The 17,774-nt window shown below is 44.7% G+C and overlaps 1 protein-coding gene across 1 annotated transcript; it reads right to left on the bottom strand.

Annotated features, from left to right (window-relative positions):
- Window positions 1–1,757: 1,757 nt before the first annotated feature.
- LOC116317074 (ubiquinol-cytochrome-c reductase complex assembly factor 1) lies at window positions 1,758–17,522 on the bottom strand. Its single transcript, XM_031735740.2, has 9 exons — window positions 17,312–17,522; window positions 15,103–15,207; window positions 14,120–14,227; window positions 12,625–12,697; window positions 11,884–11,941; window positions 11,173–11,281; window positions 3,716–3,793; window positions 3,349–3,462; window positions 1,758–2,533 (listed from the first exon to the last, which is right to left on the bottom strand). The coding sequence occupies exons 1-9, from the start codon at window positions 17,390–17,392 to the stop codon at window positions 2,399–2,401; spliced, it is 861 nt and encodes a 286-aa protein (XP_031591600.1). The 5' UTR covers window positions 17,393–17,522; the 3' UTR covers window positions 1,758–2,398.
- Window positions 17,523–17,774: the final 252 nt, after the last annotated feature.

A 17,774-nucleotide genomic window follows, 5' to 3' on the forward strand; every position in this document is an offset into this window, starting at 1 on the left:
TATAAATAAAATAGAAATCAAATTTTATATTTACAGGGAGTGCAGAATTATTAGGCAAGTTGTATTTTTGAGGAATAATTTCATTATTGAACAACAACCATGTTCTCAATGAACCCAAAAAACTCATTAATATCAAAGCTGAATGTTTTTGGAAGTAGTTTTTAGTTTGTTTTTAGTTATAGCTATTTTAGGGGGATATCTGTGTGCAGGTGACTATTACTGTGCATAATTATTAGGCAACTTAACAAAAAACAAATATATACCCATTTCAATTATTTATTTTTACCAGTGAAACCAATATAACATCTCCACATTCACAAATATACATTTCTGACATTCAAAAACAAAACAAAAACAAATCAGCGACCAATATAGCCACCTTTCTTTGCAAGGACACTCAAAAGCCTGCCATCCATGGATTCTGTCAGTGTTTTGATCTGTTCACCATCAACATTGCGTGCAGCAGCAACCACAGCCTCCCAGACACTGTTCAGAGAGGTGTACTGTTTTCCCTCCTTGTAAATCTCACATTTGATGATGGACCACAGGTTCTCAATGGGGTTCAGATCAGGTGAACAAGGAGGCCATGTCATTAGTTTTTCTTCTTTATACCCTTTCTTGCCAGCCACGCTGTGGAGTACTTGGACGCGTGTGATGGAGCATTGTCCTGCATGAAAATCATGTTTTCTTGAAGGATGCAGACTTCTTCCTGTACCACTGCTTGAAGAAGGTGTCTTCCAGAAACTGGCAGTAGGACTGGGAGTTGAGCTTGACTCCATCCTCAACCCGAAAAGGCCCCACAAGCTCATCTTTGATGATACCAGCCCAAACCAGTACTCCACCTCCACCTTGCTGGCGTCTGAGTCGGACTGGAGCTCTCAGCCCTTTACCAATCCAGCCACGGGCCCATCCATCTGGCCCATCAAGACTCACTCTCATTTCATCAGTCCATAAAACCTTAGAAAAATCAGTCTTGAGATATTTCTTGGCCCAGTCTTGACGTTTCAGCTTGTGTGTCTTGTTCAGTGGTGGTCGTCTTTCAGCCTTTCTTACCTTGGCCATGTCTCTGAGTATTGCACACCTTGTGCTTTTGGGCACTCCAGTGATGTTGCAGCTCTGAAATATGGCCAAACTGGTGGCAAGTGGCATCTTGGCAGCTGCACGCTTGACTTTTCTCAGTTCATGGGCAGTTATTTTGCGCCTTGGTTTTTCCACACGCTTCTTGCGACCCTGTTGACTATTTTGAATGAAACGCTTGATTGTTCGATGATCACGCTTCAGAAGCTTTGCAATTTTAAGACTGCTGCATCCCTCTGCAAGATATCTCACTATTTTTGACTTTTCTGAGCCTGTCAAGTCCTTCTTTTGACCCATTTTGCCAAAGGAAAGAATAGTTGCCTAATAATTATGCACACCTGATATAGGGTGTTGATGTCATTAGACCACACCCCTTCTCATTACAGAGATGCACATCACCTAATATGCTTAATTGGTAGTAGGCTTTCGAGCCTATACAGCTTGGAGTAAGACAACATGCATGAAGAGGATGATGTGGACAAAATACTCATTTGCCTAATAATTCTGCACTCCCTGTATAAGGTCAAAGATCTTTTTTCCCCTCCTTTAATTAAAATTCTTCTTCCTCTGCTGCAGCCATTTGTTGCCACGTTCACCTCGTATTAGCAGTAGATAAACCACAAGTTTGCATTTAAGCTGAGAAAACTGATCGTGGAACAGAAAACGAGTCAGGAGCAGACGCCGTTCAGAGAAAACTTTATTTATTCACTTTTTAAAAACAAGAATGACATCCGTGTCTTTGAGGGTTCAGCTTCCTGTTGCGGTGTGAGAGCATCATGGAGAACGTCGCTGACAACCTACAAGGATCATTTTAACCTCACAGAGCAAAACTTTATTTAAACACAGTGAAGGAGCAGTAACAGAAGTCTCAGACGACACCTCTGCAGGAGAAGAGCAGCTCGAAGGTACAAAACACTTTATAAATACAGCGTGGCGGTACTTATAAAACTGAGAAAATATAAATATGGTGTCACGTGTGCGTTTTCACAGACAGGAAGCAGCGGACACTCTCAAACCCAACAGGACAAGATGGAGGCCGACGGCTGTCCATGTCACGCGGCCCACAATCCTCATCCCTGACCGTCTAGTCTACATATATACACTGACCCTCCAGAATCAGACCTCTGGTGGACACATCATTGGGAGAATAAGTGCTTTGACCACAAGAGGAGGAAAAAAGAAAAAAAAAAAAAAAGCTACAACAACAGAGTTGATGTCAAATCAAAATCTCATAACAGAGAGGAGAGAAGGTGTTATGAGGAAAAGAAGGGGGGGAGAAAACATAACCGAGGAAAGGAAACTGAAGTGCAACAAGCGTCTGTCACAGTCCGGCATCGTTGTACGTGGGTTTGACCACCTTCAGGATGCTCTGTGCATTCTCCTCCACCAGGGGGCGCCACTTCACCTCTCCTGTGAGCAGCAGGTCGTCCCCGTCCAGCGCGTCGATGTACTGCATCTGCACACAGCAGGACGTCCACATTTACACTCACAGCTGATAGATCAACATCGACTGTTTTCCTTTCTGCAAACGTTACTGCGTCAGAGTCGGTGAATAAAAGTGGTGCTCGCTCATTTCTAAGGAAACAAATCAGGTACAATTTCCAGGTTCCATCAACATTTAGAACTACTCGCACATCCATCAATCCTCTGCTGCTTCTCTGGAGTTGAGTCTTAGGGGTCCAGCCTAAGCAGAGAGGCCCAGACCTCCCTCACCCTTCCTCCCTCATCCAGTTCATCTGGGGAACACCGAGCTGTTCCCAGACCAGCTGAGAGTCTCCATTCTACCCCGGGAGCCTCCAGGTAGGACATCTTCACCCGCTGTCTAACGCTGAGCCCCGCCACCTTTCCGAGAAAACTCACTTTAACCGCTTATTACTGCGAACTCGTTTATTTGGGTCATTACCCAGAGCTGACGTCCATCGGTCAGGGTAATGACGTAGATGGTAAATAATCAGATTTGCTTCTTTAGCGCTGGTGAAGAACTATTCTAATAAGCTCTGAGCTCTCAGTGCAGACATGGAAAACCAACTAATTGTGTCGGACCGCGAGCAGCTCACTGTGGGAGAGCTCTCTGCATGGAGACGTGCACATAAACCAGTGAGTGTTAAACCCAATTTGCTCATCAGCAGAAGACTCTGGATTCCTGTGGTTAGGAAAACAGATGGAGTCAAGTCTGGAGAACGTGGGCCCAAAGCATGTGCCGAGGTCTTATCAGGACATCACACAATTCAAATGCAACAATGTGCATGTGTTAGAAAGACAAAAGCAAACCTGTTTGCGGATGTACTCCACCATGAGCTCGAGCTGTCTGGGGTCTTCACACTGACGGTTGAACAGGTTTCTCCACAGAGCCGCCGCCAGCACACAGTCATCAGACAGGATTCCCTGCAGGTACCAACACACGTGTTCACATGGATCAAGTTTCTTCTAACCTGATATCTGCAGCTGATGTTTGCTGACATGTCCCAGCTGTGTGATCCAATCAGGATCCAGACTTTGGACCGGAGTTAAAATTGAGTGAGTCTGCAGTGCATCCAAGATAAACTCTTAAAGGTCACTCAAAACCGATTTCCAGTCGCCTCTGAGTCGAGTTTGAATCTCGGCTGTAAAACAGCAAGTTTAAAATTCTTTGTCTTACCTCATCGTATCCAAATATCGCTGCATAGAAGGTTTCAGTCATTGCTTTCATCGCTTCCTTTCTGTGGATGGCATCAATCTGCATCATTAAACAGAGGAAGACAAATCAGAGTGAAGCACAGCAGAGATTGGAAATACACAAGATTTGTACATTCGTGGGAGGCAGAAACATCTGGGCTGGAAAAACGAAGCCAAGGCTGAAGTGCAAAAACCTGCAGTTCCTCTAACGTCCAGCAGAGGCTTCAGCAGGGAGTCCCCATAGACTCCCATGTTAAAACTTTACAGCAGAAACAAACATGTTTAGAGTCTGATACACAAACTGTTTGGTCTCTGTAGGTAATTCTTCCTTCATAACACCTGCAGTGGGGGTTAAACTGCAATAAGGCTTTAAGTTTGCATATTAGGGGGCGTGGCCTCTTTTTGACTGACAGGTGGATGGCGACACAGGCGGCTGTAGCTGCTAGCTGTCTGCTCAGCGGACCATGTTTGTGCTGTCAGAGCCTTTTGGTGCATTTTTAATGACATTATCTGACCAATAATATGGCTGCTGTCAGGTTAACGTGCTAACAGAACATCCAAGTAGGCGGAGCTTTTAGTGAGTGAATTAAAATGCAGCGTGCAGAAACCTGTGTGTAGTCTGTGGGGACACTGAATGTCCAGTCCCAGCTTTGTACAAACACTTTTGGAGATTATTTAACTTAGTCGATATTAAAAGAAAAACAAAGCACAGGTTCATCATTTGATTAATCAGAGAAGTTTTGATAACCAAGTAAAAACTGCAAAATATTCTGATTCCCAATTCTTTTTCTACATTTTCTATTCATATACAAATGATACTTTTCACCATTTTTAATAGACAAATAATTAAAAAACAATAAATAATCCACACGTTGACCAGTAAAATCAAAAAACCATCCCTGTGCTGTTCTTTTGTTCTACTGGATGATTGAAGCTCTCGAGCAGCAGGTGAATCATACAGATCATACTGTTTTGCACCAACGCTGTCGTGCACACAGCAAAAATAAATGTCAGAAAACCTTCCTGCTGCCGCACAGCCGGGTCTGCAGCCGCTGAATCCAAAGGTGAACATTTCCTAATGCTGCACAGGCTGAAGTGTAGCGAGTGCGGGCGCTGAGGAGGCGCAGCAGTGATTATGAACGTGGAGAAAATGACCGATGTTTTTCCTGCTCTCTGCCTCAGTCACTATGAAACCTTAGAGCAGCTCCAATCACTGCTGCTCGCTGTACAAATATAAGCTGCTCATGCAGAGCTTGATTAGGAAATTTGTGTTTTGTATAACACAAGGAAAAAAAAAGAAAAAAGACGATTTTCCAAGGAAAAAATACTTCACGATGTTCACGGCTGTGTGGATGTTTCTCTAACTCGCTTCTTGCTTTCCTCGTCTGTTCCTTTAAAAATATTCAGTTTATTCATATTTCTGAATCTACTGTCTGATACACGTACAAACAGTGCTGTCCCTGCAGCCGCATCGTTATCGAATGGTGCTGACGTCATGCAGCTGTACTGGCTGTGAGGTCAGTCAGCAGCAGGAGCTCCCGCTCAAACACAACGTCCAGATCAACTAAACGAACGTTCTGGAATCTCATAAGATGGATTATTATAGCATCAAACAAATAATAAAAAAAATCGTCTGAAACGTTGGAGGCTTTTACTTTCAAACACACACACAGGAAACTATCAGCAACTTTAACAGCGACAAAGAATAAAAGACATTTATGCTTAAAGAGGATGGAGGACGTCACCATACGTTCGTATTAATAAGAATGAAAATAAGTCAAATTCTTCTGCTAACTAATGCTTTTGATGGAAAAAATTTATTTTGCTATGTTGCATAAATGTGCAAACGAAGCTTTTGGACTGTTTGAATATCACTGAGGGTAACGTCACAGCTGTGCACAGTCAGACTCAGACTCAGTATTTCTGACTGCTGTATTGAGGATACTGCTGTTATCTGCTGTGCCTCACAGACCCGTAAAACTGTTTTGGACATTTTCTCCTGTTTGTAACAGGCTCAGGTCGTGACAATGATTGAAATGTGACAAAATGAACAGATGGTTCACTAAAACCTTAAACTTGCTAAATAAAAAAACCCAGGAAATGTCCCCGAGCACTTCCAGAACCTTCCACAGATCTGCTGGCGAGCACTGAAAGAAATCTTTGATTATCAAAACATCAGCAGATCATTTTTCTGCCAGTAAACGTCTTGTTTCACCTTTCAGTCTGACTATAGGACAGAAACTAGCTGAAAACAGCTGCTCTGTGTGTACAGCTGGGACGTAAAGAAGCTGCAAACTTCCATGACTTAAGTTAATGACTTCAGCGTAAGGTCAGAGGTCACAGAACAAGTGAGCTCTGAACAAGAGAAATGTGAGGTCAGAATCAACGTCTGAACGTCTTTAATATTGAACTTTAAAAGAAACTGGGGTTTGTTGTAACTCTGTGCTGACACGCTTGACATAAAGAACACGCAGGTTTATGTACACATGCTGACAAAAGGTCACATATGCAGCTGTGAAAACACCTGCCGCGTACGCGACCAATGCATGCATGCCCACGCCGCAGGAGTGACCTCACAAGCTAGACTGTAATTTCTCATCTCTGACCTCTTTCTGTCACACGAAGCAAAAGGAGCAAAACTAAAGAGCTCCTTAATATGAAGAGCGCTGAAAGCTGCTGCTTGGCTGCCGCTGAGCTCGCTTTACAGCCAAATCCAAGAGGCTGTGATGAGGTGTGGATTCACACCTTCACTACGAGTCAACTCAATCTCAAAAGACCGGTTCCTCCTGCTCCCACCTGAACGGTAACCCTCTGATTTTACGAGTGTTTACAGCACACGTTTGAAGATGAAAACTTTTCTGCTTCAGTGAGGAACGCTGCATCAGGCAGAAAAGTAAACCCTGAGATCAGCTGCAGCTAAACTCAGCCCAAGTTCACCTGAATTTGTCGTTTCCATTTTCCAAAGGAGAAAAAAAATCAATGAGATATTATCCAGAGAGTTTGTACGCGCAGCTGGGATAAAAAAAAAAAGAAAAAAAAAAGGGGTTAACATAACCATACTGACATTTTTGAGTTGAGCGCCTTGATGTGACGGTTGTTGATGGCGTTATACAAACACAACTAAACTGGGATGAATTTACTTCCATCAGATTTTGCTTCCAAAGTGACGTTTGTGAGTTGTGAAGTGTTTTTATGGTCCGAGGGGCTCCTGCACCGGATGAAGCTCTGGCCCTTCTAACGTGCTGCAGTTCTGTTTTTATTTTGAAGACACGACCGTTCTCGCCTCTCCAGCTTTTTATCAGCCGTTCCTGTGCAGCACGTCTTTCAGCTCAGTTTTAAAAATACAGCAGCCAATAGCACCCCTCAGTCTGCTGGCAGATACAATAAAGATCTCAATTTCAAAATCCTACACCGCCTTGTTCTCAAATTATTGCATTCTTTCAGAAAAGTTGACCTATGACCTTGAGGTCAAGGCCCCTGAGATCCGAACCCTTCTGATGTTTTTAGTAGATACACCTATGGTATCAATTTCAATTTCTCAATTTCTCGCATTCACAAACTTATGCGTCCACGTCGCCTAGTCGTCAGGGCGACGTCAGTACCCCATCAGCCTTTCACGGCTGAGGGGTGAAAACTCGGCGTAACTGCAGCCCACGAGCTGACGGGCTCTTGGACTCCAAATATTTCACTGCTTTGGTGAAGAATCAGGACCAGCTGAGATTTCAGTGTGGACATGAAGCTTGGGATCAGGTGTGGAAACCTCGAGCTGCGGATGGATCGTCTCTGATGTTCTATTGGACGAAGTTGGGTCGGCTTTTGACGTCGCCTTCCTCCCACGATGGAGTTTGTCTTTTCTACTGGGAATCCTTAGCTTGAACTTTTACTGAGAACAGTTTAACCCTCGTTCTTCCTCTTCACATCACTGCGGTTCACTTTTCCGTTTTCTTTTCTGTCCTAAGCTCTAGCAGAGCTGTATGATTTAGTTGTGTAGAAATCCTTCAGTCAGAACAGGGTCGATCATCTTTAGGTGGAAACTGGCTAAGAAGCTTCTAACGTCTAATTCAGCCAGAAACTCGTAAATCCTCTTTCTCAGGTCTTCTGATGTAGCGTTTGTGTGTATTTTGGTACGATGACGTTTTGCGATGGTTGCTGAATGACTGTGGACCATTTTAACCCTCAGCGGCACCAAACTGTTTGATTTTGGAGAATTTTAAAGGCCCCTAAAAATATCAGGCTTAACAGTAAGTGGAGGGGTACAAACGTGTAATTCATAAATGAGGCTCAGAGGCCGGCGTGCCTCACGTTGGGACTACGACGTAAGGAAAGAACTGAGGAAGCTCAATCGGAGGAGTGAGAGCAGACTGGTTCTCAGTTCATACATGTTTGCTTGAGCTGTGCTTTTACGCGCTTTGACCCTGTTTAATATCCTGCCGCCCTGCATTTACATTCTTTGTCACAACTCTTTAATTCTTAAACGCAAACACCCGTAATTAAAGTGGGTTTTTCCCCTCTGTTAGCTTTGAGACTCGAATCCAGAATAATCTGCATTATAGAAGGACAAAGTGTTTCTGAAAGCTTCGTGTGCTCAGAGCCCAGATTTATGTCAATGAGCGACACTTCCTGGAGCTGCTCCACTGACAGAAAATAGAGGAACGACTCTGTGGACACGGCGGCCGCAGCCAGGCTTGCTCTCCGGGGATTTGTTGGCACAATTACGCTGATGTAAAACTTTAAAATCAACAAAACCTGCATCCTTTGTAGCATGCAATGGCACGGATAAAACTGAATGCACTGTTGCATCAGCCCGAAGGGGAAATGTGGCTGAAATAATGAATATTTATTTAACAGAATGACATTTAGTTTGGAGTCGTGTTTGTGTAGATTTGTGGCGATTTAATGTCACAGAAGCACTTCTGAGGAACCTGAGCTGCTGTGGAAAATACTGCTGCTGTCAAGTCTGTATTAATGCAGTAAAATAATCAGTCATCAGTGTGTGCTCATTCTCAGCTCTGCAGTTCCAAATGTCTGACCTGCTAAAGTTTTCATGTTTCATTCTGGAGCTAAAGCGATTAAGTTAATTACATTTAATAAAGAAAAACAATCAGAAAGCCAGTTTTCAAACTTTGTCCAGCGCCAGTTTCTAAATGATGAACATTTCCAGCTTTTGCTTTCTAAAACAGTAACTTAATACCTACGACTTTTGGACAGTTCGCTGCTGCGGTTCCCTGACCCGTGGCAGGAGGTGTAGGGGTCTGGTGCTGTGTGGATTGGGCAATGGTGGGGGGCGGACACCCCTGCGGGCCAATCCCTGGTTGCCAAAAGTGGCTCTTGGAACGGCTCCCCTCTGGTGGGGAACAGCCTGAGAGTTACCAGCTAGGGTTTGGACTCGGCTCAACAGTGTAGCATCTTGAACCCGGGGCTGGACTCTGTGAAAGGAGGTGAGCAGGGGTGGGTCTACTTTTACCCCCCTAACTTGGCGCGTGAACATCGGACGAGAAGGTTGCTTACCTGCGTCTGCAGGTTGAAATAAGTTGAGACTATGTGCCCAAAGACAGCTCAGAGCACCTTTATTACCTGGATGGGTGGAGTGCCAGAAGGTGCAGTAAAAGCTGGAGGGGCGTGACAGAAGGAAGGGCTAACCGATCTGCATTGTTTGTCCATGATGAACACTCCTTTAACTGAGAAGATGATCTATGAATGGTCCAGATGCACCGATGCGGTATTTGGATCACACATCGGTCTGATCCCGACTCACTCAATTCAATTCAGTTCAATTCAATTTTATTTATATAGCGCAAAATCACAACAAAAGTCGCCTCAAGGCGCTTTATGTTGTACAGTAGATAGCACAATAATAAAGCTGATTTAGGTGTTTAGCTTGTCAGTGTGTTTGCACCATTCAGTCCATATTTAATGGATTTATTTATATCGGTTTATTTGACAAAGTTAGCAAATCTGTGTTACACAGTCGAGTCTCGTCCTCCCCGTGAGGACAACAGTTACTGGATGGTACAGCTTACAGGATCTGCAGATAAATGCAGATGGGATCAGCTGGACTGAGCATTCCCAGTGAGCTGGGGTTGTATCGGTGGTCAGGGGCATTTCCAGGAAAGCAAAAGAAAACAAAAGAAATGCTGACTATATAATCTTTGTGGTTTACTTTGTGAGCAGAAAACTTCAAGTTTGCAAACCCCAAAATTACAGAAACCTTTTAATTTACTTCAGAGCGAACGCTACATCTGTGTGTGCTCTGATCATGTGACTTTTCTTTCAGAAAACAGGGTTTCCTGCATTTCTTTGCAGCTTTCAACAGAAAAAAGTCAAAACATTTTAATTTAGTTTTAATAATTGGGATTATTTACTCAAAGTTCACATTTTGAGCAGGAGAGAAAAAAAAAAGCAGAAACAGACTGTTGTGTTTGTCTATTCTGTTACTTCGTGTTCTCATCTTTTCACTTTCATGCTTAAGTTGAAAACAGTCTGTAAACCATCACGTTTGCATGAACAGGTGGTTTCTGACATTATGAAGCAAATGCAGCAGCTCAGTGGAGCTGACTCAGGGTTAGACTGCACAGCAACACGAGTCCTGTTTATGGCGAAGGCCGTTCGTATTTGCTGATCGACATTCACGTCACACAGCTGTGAAACACTGACCGTGTGCATGCTGCAGGAGACTGAAGCACTGGTACTCTGCCAAAGCATTCCTGCTGGAACCTGAAGATCCAGATTCTGTTCCAGCAGGAGAGCTGGCTGAGATAAACGGGCCGATTCTGACAGCAGCGCAACCTCTGCTGCGGCCGTAACCACAAACCTATCAGCCGATCAGCCGAGTCGATGCGAAAGCTTGAACACAGGATTTTTGTCGCTGAGGGAGAATTAGAGTGAAAGCTTCTGTTACACACTAAAACTCTGGTTGGAATTAAACAGCTGGGAAAATATCTGAATTTGCAAACTCAGCTAACCGAATGATTTCCCAAGTAACAGAAAACCTTTGTTACGCGATCATTTTAGCTTTTCCTCAACTCTTTTAAACCAGGAATAAATCAGGATTTCAGGAATCAAACATACTGCTGGACAAAGTTCCAACAGGCTAAGCTCTTTCTCCCACCAGTGACCGTGAAAAGTGGAAATACAGTCACATATTTACAGTCTGTGCATTATGACGGGCATGCTGTGCAGCCAGCGTGTGAGTGTGCACTTTACGATACGACAGAGGATCTGGTTGCAGCTGTTGCTGTAGTTACCGTGGATGCTTTGCTGGTATTGCTTCTGTTGCTTTAGTTTAGTTGCAGAAGTTCTGATTAAGTGTAGACGTTGCTGCACACGTAGAGGTTGGTGTCTTTGTGGAGATTTTAATACTCTCAGCTGAGACCGTTTCACCCACTTTCACACCTCTGAATTTCGTTTTTTCCCCCCTTCAAAATCAGAAACATAACGTACCCCCATGATTTTGCTCCTCTGCTCCACATCCTCCCACATGGAGTGCACGATGTAACGGCACATGTACTTCCCCTCTCTGCCCTCCTGACGCATCCGCACCAAACACATCCTGAGAGCACAAGAACACAACAAGGAGACTGAAACGAGCGCACAGCCTTAAAACGCTGCGCAGTCGCTGTGACGAGTGAAGCCGTGTGCTCATCGTATGAAGAGCGTCACCGTCCCATCCACAGCAGGAGCAACACCGACATCATTACATCATTAAAAACTCTAACAGACGCTTCCAATTAGACCACATTAACACATAAATAATAATAATAGTACAATTATATATTGTATGCATTTTCTCACTGTGAACTGGATTCTTTGCATGCTACAGAGTCAAAGGAGGACGTTTAACACACAGCGTGGTGGTGTTACATAAATGTGAAGGAAGACAACTGACAAAGTAAAAATACATCACATGACACATGACTGGGCTATGAATACAGGAAGGAGCAGCGACAGCACGCACAGAGCAGCCGACACCGACCACGGCTTCCTTTGCTGCTTACACCACTCACACAGCAGCATGTGCACCATGTTCAGCCTCAGCACACACAGATTCCTCAGAGCAGCAAACAAACCATCTGATTGGCTGATTGGATAAATCCAGCTGTACAGGTGTACCTAATGAACTGGTAGCTGAGAGGATGTGTTTGTGTGACTCACCATACGTGCAGTTGTGCAACCAGGAACCAGGAGTTGAGAGTGTCAGGGAGGGTGCACTCTGAAACACACACATTAGGATCATTAGGATTCTGTGTGCTGGTGTGCACCCCGTACCTGCTCCACATTCTGCAACTATGTCAACAAAACATAGGGCTGTTCGACATAACGATCGGATGACGACATGAAAACGTCTATCGTTTCATATTATACGCTATCGTTTGTTTCGTGGTGTTGCAAAACAAACTGTTTATGGGAACATTTTTTCATGGTTTTGATGGTCACTGCAGCGGCTACATTCATCTCTTAAAGTTCTCTCTTTCTCTTATATTTAAAATAACCACACTACGGATGGACAAACGACTGTTTTTACGCGTTGTCGTTAGCAACAATGAAGGTAAACCCACCGTGTGGCTTTGACAATAAAGCTGAAGATCCTGTTGAGATTTTTCAAAATAAATGATGACAAACAGAAGGACCAATCAAAACAAATCGTGCACTTTATTCCTAAACGAGGGGCTGCCTCTGTAGCACGGACATGGTTTGGTTACGAGAAGTCTAACACGGACCAGAAAACTGCAGTATGCAAACACGACAAAGCTCTGCTACCACCTACGCCAGAGTCATGTGACAGAGTGTGAAGAGAGTTTACGGATGAGAAACAACAAAGAACTGACAGGTGCTCAAGAGCCGAGTTGCATTGTGGGAGATGCAGCATTTTGAAGCCGAGCGCCGTAAACTCACTTTCGAAGAACTCGTCGTAGTTGATTCTCTCCACGCAGCATGTGTACATCCGCAGAGCAGCAATCTTGATTTTCTGTGGAAACAAAAACATCACGTCTGACGTTGTTACTCTGTAACTACAACCACAATATCGCACAGGGGAGTCGGGCGTTCGTGAGGGGAAGTATTTCAATCAGCTGATTCTCGTGATGTCACTGACATTCAGAAATGGAGGAGGGGCTTAGTGATGGCGTTTGAGGGCAGCTGAACATGGTGTAAATGAAGGAAAACACCAACGAAGCTCTGCTGCCTTGTGGCAAACATTCATAGGAAAGGCCTCGGCAGGCGACCCTCCTGCGATGGCGCCGAAACACAACACAACAGGAGGTGTAACACAACTGGCTTCCTGTTGAAGCTTTCAGGGGACCACGCTGCCCTCCATATCAGCCTTTACACAGCAGTGGCCACAGTGCAGACAGTCATCAACCTGCTGGCTGTTGGGGTGAAGCGACTGTATTGTGTGGGAGTAATTTCGCTTCCTGTCCAGTGTGAATGCGCCACTACACTTCCATTACCAACATTTGTCAATGGAAACAGGGGGGCTAAAAATGACATCAAATAGGCAAACTTATCCAAATGAGTTTGTCTGGTTCAGCAACTTTCAGCTGGAAAAGCGACTCGCCAACAGGTTTCATTAAACAACAGCGAGCACGCATTTCTGTGGGATTATTCTGGGATTTAAGGCTGATCTGTGCGTCTCCGACGGCGGTTTCATCTGTAGAGTAAACACGCGCAGGAGCAGGACACGAGTTCGGAGGTGTGCCAGCATGCGAGCCAAACGCTGCCCCGGCGTGCGGCCCAGCTCTTTGCTCGCCCGACATTCCTCAGCACACACGCAACCTTTCCACCTTCCGCCAAAACCTCCCACATCACCGAAGCCTGCCACCGCGCCAACTGTTTATTCCTTTAATGACCTGTGCATTCCTGGAAACCATACCGACTACAAGAGTGTGATGCAATGAATGAAAGCCACACGCACATGCACGTGCACACACACACACCTCTGGTGAATATCACTCCCACTGCAGTGACGTTATTAGTATTTTTGGCCTTCTGCATGCAACATCTTCCATAACAAATGTTTTATTACTCTGTTGTGTCCAAGTTCAGTTTGGTTTTATTCAACCACAGAGAGCAGGAGGTGAAACGCTGCGCTGGCCGTACAGGTAGAAACGTCTGACCCGACACGTTTGTTTCTGTTACTGGTTGACCAATCAGGGTGGCACACATTCATCAGAAGGTGCGTTTAAAGGAGGTTAGCATGATGCTTTTGACTGAAAGGTTGTTCGAGTGCAGAACAGACACGTCAGCAGGTAACAGGTGGCCTTGGAGGCACATTAAATTTAACATGACACTAAGTGCTCACGTTGATTTCACGCATCAAATGAAGCAATGTCACCTTGGCCGAAAACCCCTCATGCTCGTTTTCAGCCCACATCTCACCCTCTGCACTCACCCATTTATTGTATTTGAGCGGTCCCGTGAAGCCCATCGCCTCGATGAGCTTTGTGAAGGCGCCGACCTCCTCCTCCGTGTGCTGACGCGTCTCCTTCACGTTACGGAGCTGAAGGACAAAAAGAAAAAGTGGAGCGGTGAAAAAACAGCAGCGAAAACAGAAAATGCTCCTTTAGCAGGTGGGATATCAAACGTGTGCTGCGTGACCCTCGTTAAATCAACAGCACGTGACGACGCACCTGTGCGGCGCAACCTTTACCGCTCACTAAATTAATACGCTGACCTACTCCGAGCTGCACGCCGTCTTTGACAGTTTTATTACAGCCACCACGAAGCCGCTAACCTTCATCAGGACGTGCAGATGTGCTGAAGTTTTCTCCCAGTTTTGAAGCTTCATTGAAGCCTCGAATACACGGAGCAGGCAGGAAGTGCTTTAAAGGCACGGATACGACACGACTGAACTCAGAATTCCTTAAAATAATCCTGAAATCCAAGCAGGTGTGTAAAACTACAGGCTGAATAATCAAACCTTTAAGGAGAGAAATTACAGTTTATTTGTTTTTATTTAAGCAGAAAATGTGAACAGACACATGTTGTTTAGCTAGTGGACACTTTTACAGAGATAATAAAAGGTGTAAAGGGATAAAAATCATTTAGCAGATGCAGGGACGCATCGATGATAGCAGGGGCAAACTGTACCCACTGCACTCAGGAGGAGGCAAAATACCCCCGAGATGATGGAGCTGGAATTGACCGAGTGAAGACAAAAGTGTTATTTATCGGCAAAGAGTATATATTAATTCTTATTTTAAGAATCAGAAAAGCTAATAAAACAGAGAGCGCCCCTTCTTTTGTGCTTTCTGTTGGGCATATCGGTGGCCCAGCCGCTGGGACAAAAGAGCTGCTGCACAGGTGTTTTTAAGCAGTCCATCTGTGGGTTAAACAATGAGAGCTATTTGTTCATGTGCTTGCGTGCGGTGTTACCTGTGTGGCGACATGCAGCGTCCGGCACGGCGTTACTAACGGAGAGGAGACGCCTGCCTGCTGACAGGCGGCCAGCGCTCTGAAACAGGCTTCCTGATCCAACGCCTGCAAGGAGAGAGAAGTTAAGTCAGCTGAACACAAACAATCGACCGTTTTATTTGTCGACTTGTTTTTAAAGACGGATCAAACACCTGCTCGTCTCCCACTAACAGCAGTGATCTTCACATCACAGCTCAGTGTTGTTCTCACCAGCTATAGCCAGTTTTCATCACCCTTTAGCATTTTTTGTTTGGACTGCACAGAAACATCCTTCGTTAACCCTCTGACAGCTGGACAGGCTTTTCCTGAGTGAACATTTTACACCTTAATAAAAACTGATTAAGTCTCTGCACCACCCAACTTCACTGAGTAAAAAGACCTGCAACAATAATCTGATTAATTGATCTGATTAAGTTCATTCAGATTTGTAAAAACATGATGTAATTTAAAACCTTTCAAAATAAACTAAAGCTCAAAGAGAACGAAGAGACCACTGCTATGAGCTGAAAGCATAAACTCCTACATACTGTGTCAAAGAGATACTGAGGGAACGAAAAACAAATATCAAACCTCAACAGCACAGCAGTCAACATCTGCAAGCAACAACACAACCGCTGGCAAAGCTTTAGTTCAATTCTCAAAAACATTTAGTACCTAAAGAACCTTTAGGTCTTTATCTGGTTGTTGCTTTAAATGGTGGTTTTTGAAACAGATGCTGTACTGCACATGTGCAAAGAGCTCATTCAGGGTGCAGCTTAAAGCCTCTGTCACAGACTGTATCAGCCAGGCCTGTGGCAGAAGACAAACACCTCGAGCTTTCAAAGCGGTGCCAAAATAAAACTTCACCACACTCAGAAAGAAATGCATACAAGACTGAGAAAGTGGGGCCACCTCCTCTGGGTCCCGAGTGCATTTAAGATGATCAGACATGAGGGGGTCACCTTTCCTGTGAGCTGAATAATCAATAACCAAAAAGCAACCCTACACTTCCCACAGCTCAAAAACCAGCACCTGTGACGGACTGATGGTCTGCTTATCTGTGAAGGCACCATTTATGCCAAATAGTATTTCAGACTTCACAATAATATTTACTGCGCTCCAGTCTTTTTCCAGGTAAAGCACTGCTTACTTCAGCGAGACGATGCCCAAACATCCTGCATGTATTAAAAGAGCCCGCGTGCTGAAGACACCCTGGACCCTCAGACTCTGATATTAATGTCCAAACTTGTGCTTCAAGTTTAAATGTTGCTGCTCTTGCTAGTCAGCACTAAAAGTAGTAGTCAGTTATCCTCACTTTATTATAGTGCAGCGGCACCTTGGTGCGCAGGCCTGACACACAACAGCACCTCTCCGAAATGTAACCTAGTCCACTGTGCTCAGTTTATTGTTTTCTCACATTTGGATCAGCTGACTAGATGACGAGTCCCTGAACTGAACTTCTGGACCATGTTTGTGCCCTTTTAATGCAGTTATCTGATTAATAATATGGCTGCTGTGCCACATTATTTGTCATATTTTACTCTGCTCCAGTTTTTGTCAGTAAACCATTGGACGGTCTATACTGGTCTATTTGTTGCACCCACATGGTTTGTGGATACAGCCTATCACTCAACCCTCGTTCACTTCTACCTCCTAAAAACATCATCATCATAATCATCATCATCAACATGCCAACACAATAACACAGAGGCTATAACATACAGACAACACAAACAGCTGACACGTCCATCATTTACATACAGTCTATGGTTCGGTGACCCATTAAAATATCTGGACCAAAACGAAGCTCGAACACGTGACTGATGACGCTGGTCCTTTACAGAGTAATTTCATTATCTCGGGTGCCAAACACTTTATTATTCATATATGACAGAAGCCTCGGTTTGAACGTGTGATGTAGTGTTTCTGTGCTCGGTGTAAAGAAAGCCGCACTTTCGAGCTGTTACTGCGAGTCTTTGGTCGAGTTCGCCTCCATTAATCTGAGCTCTGACATTAATCCTGCTAATGGAGCTCGCAGGCCGTCCGTGTGAAAGTCAAACACACACGGAGACAAATGAGCGCTCACTCAGTCACCTGTCGCTGTGTGTTCACCCGGCTGTCACCTCGAACATCAGCCTCAACTTCTTCACCTGTTAGCCGGCTAAGCTAACGCCAGCGAGGCGTTTCTTACCTTGCCCCCGGCGGAGGCGGCCCTGCAGGCGGACACATGAGCGACGCTTCTGGCGGCGAACTGCAGCGGCCGCCGGTACATGACTGCACGAAGACCCGCTGTTAGAGCCGAGAAGCGGGCTGCAGATTCACGGAACCTCCCTGCACTGAAACCTTCTGGTTTGGTAACAGCAGCAATGTCAACGGAATCTGTCCGGCACTGAATAGTGTCCGGGTAGAAATATACAAAGTGAAGAAAAGGTCCGCTTTTAACCCGCTCCGATTAAAGTTGAATCTTTCATTGCTGGAAAAAGAACTTGGAGCCTTCACTGAAGTTAAGCAGGAACACTGCACTGCAAAAATACCATTCAAGTGAAAGTATACTTAAAGCGCTAAGCTCAAGCATATCAGGGTAAGATAAGATAAGATAAGATAAGGTGTCCTAACCCCAAAACGCCTTTTTTTCTTACAGCGGTTAAAAATTC

This window comes from Oreochromis aureus, linkage group 5 (assembly GCF_013358895.1).
Source record: "Oreochromis aureus strain Israel breed Guangdong linkage group 5, ZZ_aureus, whole genome shotgun sequence".
Taxonomy (NCBI): Eukaryota; Metazoa; Chordata; class Actinopteri; order Cichliformes; family Cichlidae; genus Oreochromis; species Oreochromis aureus.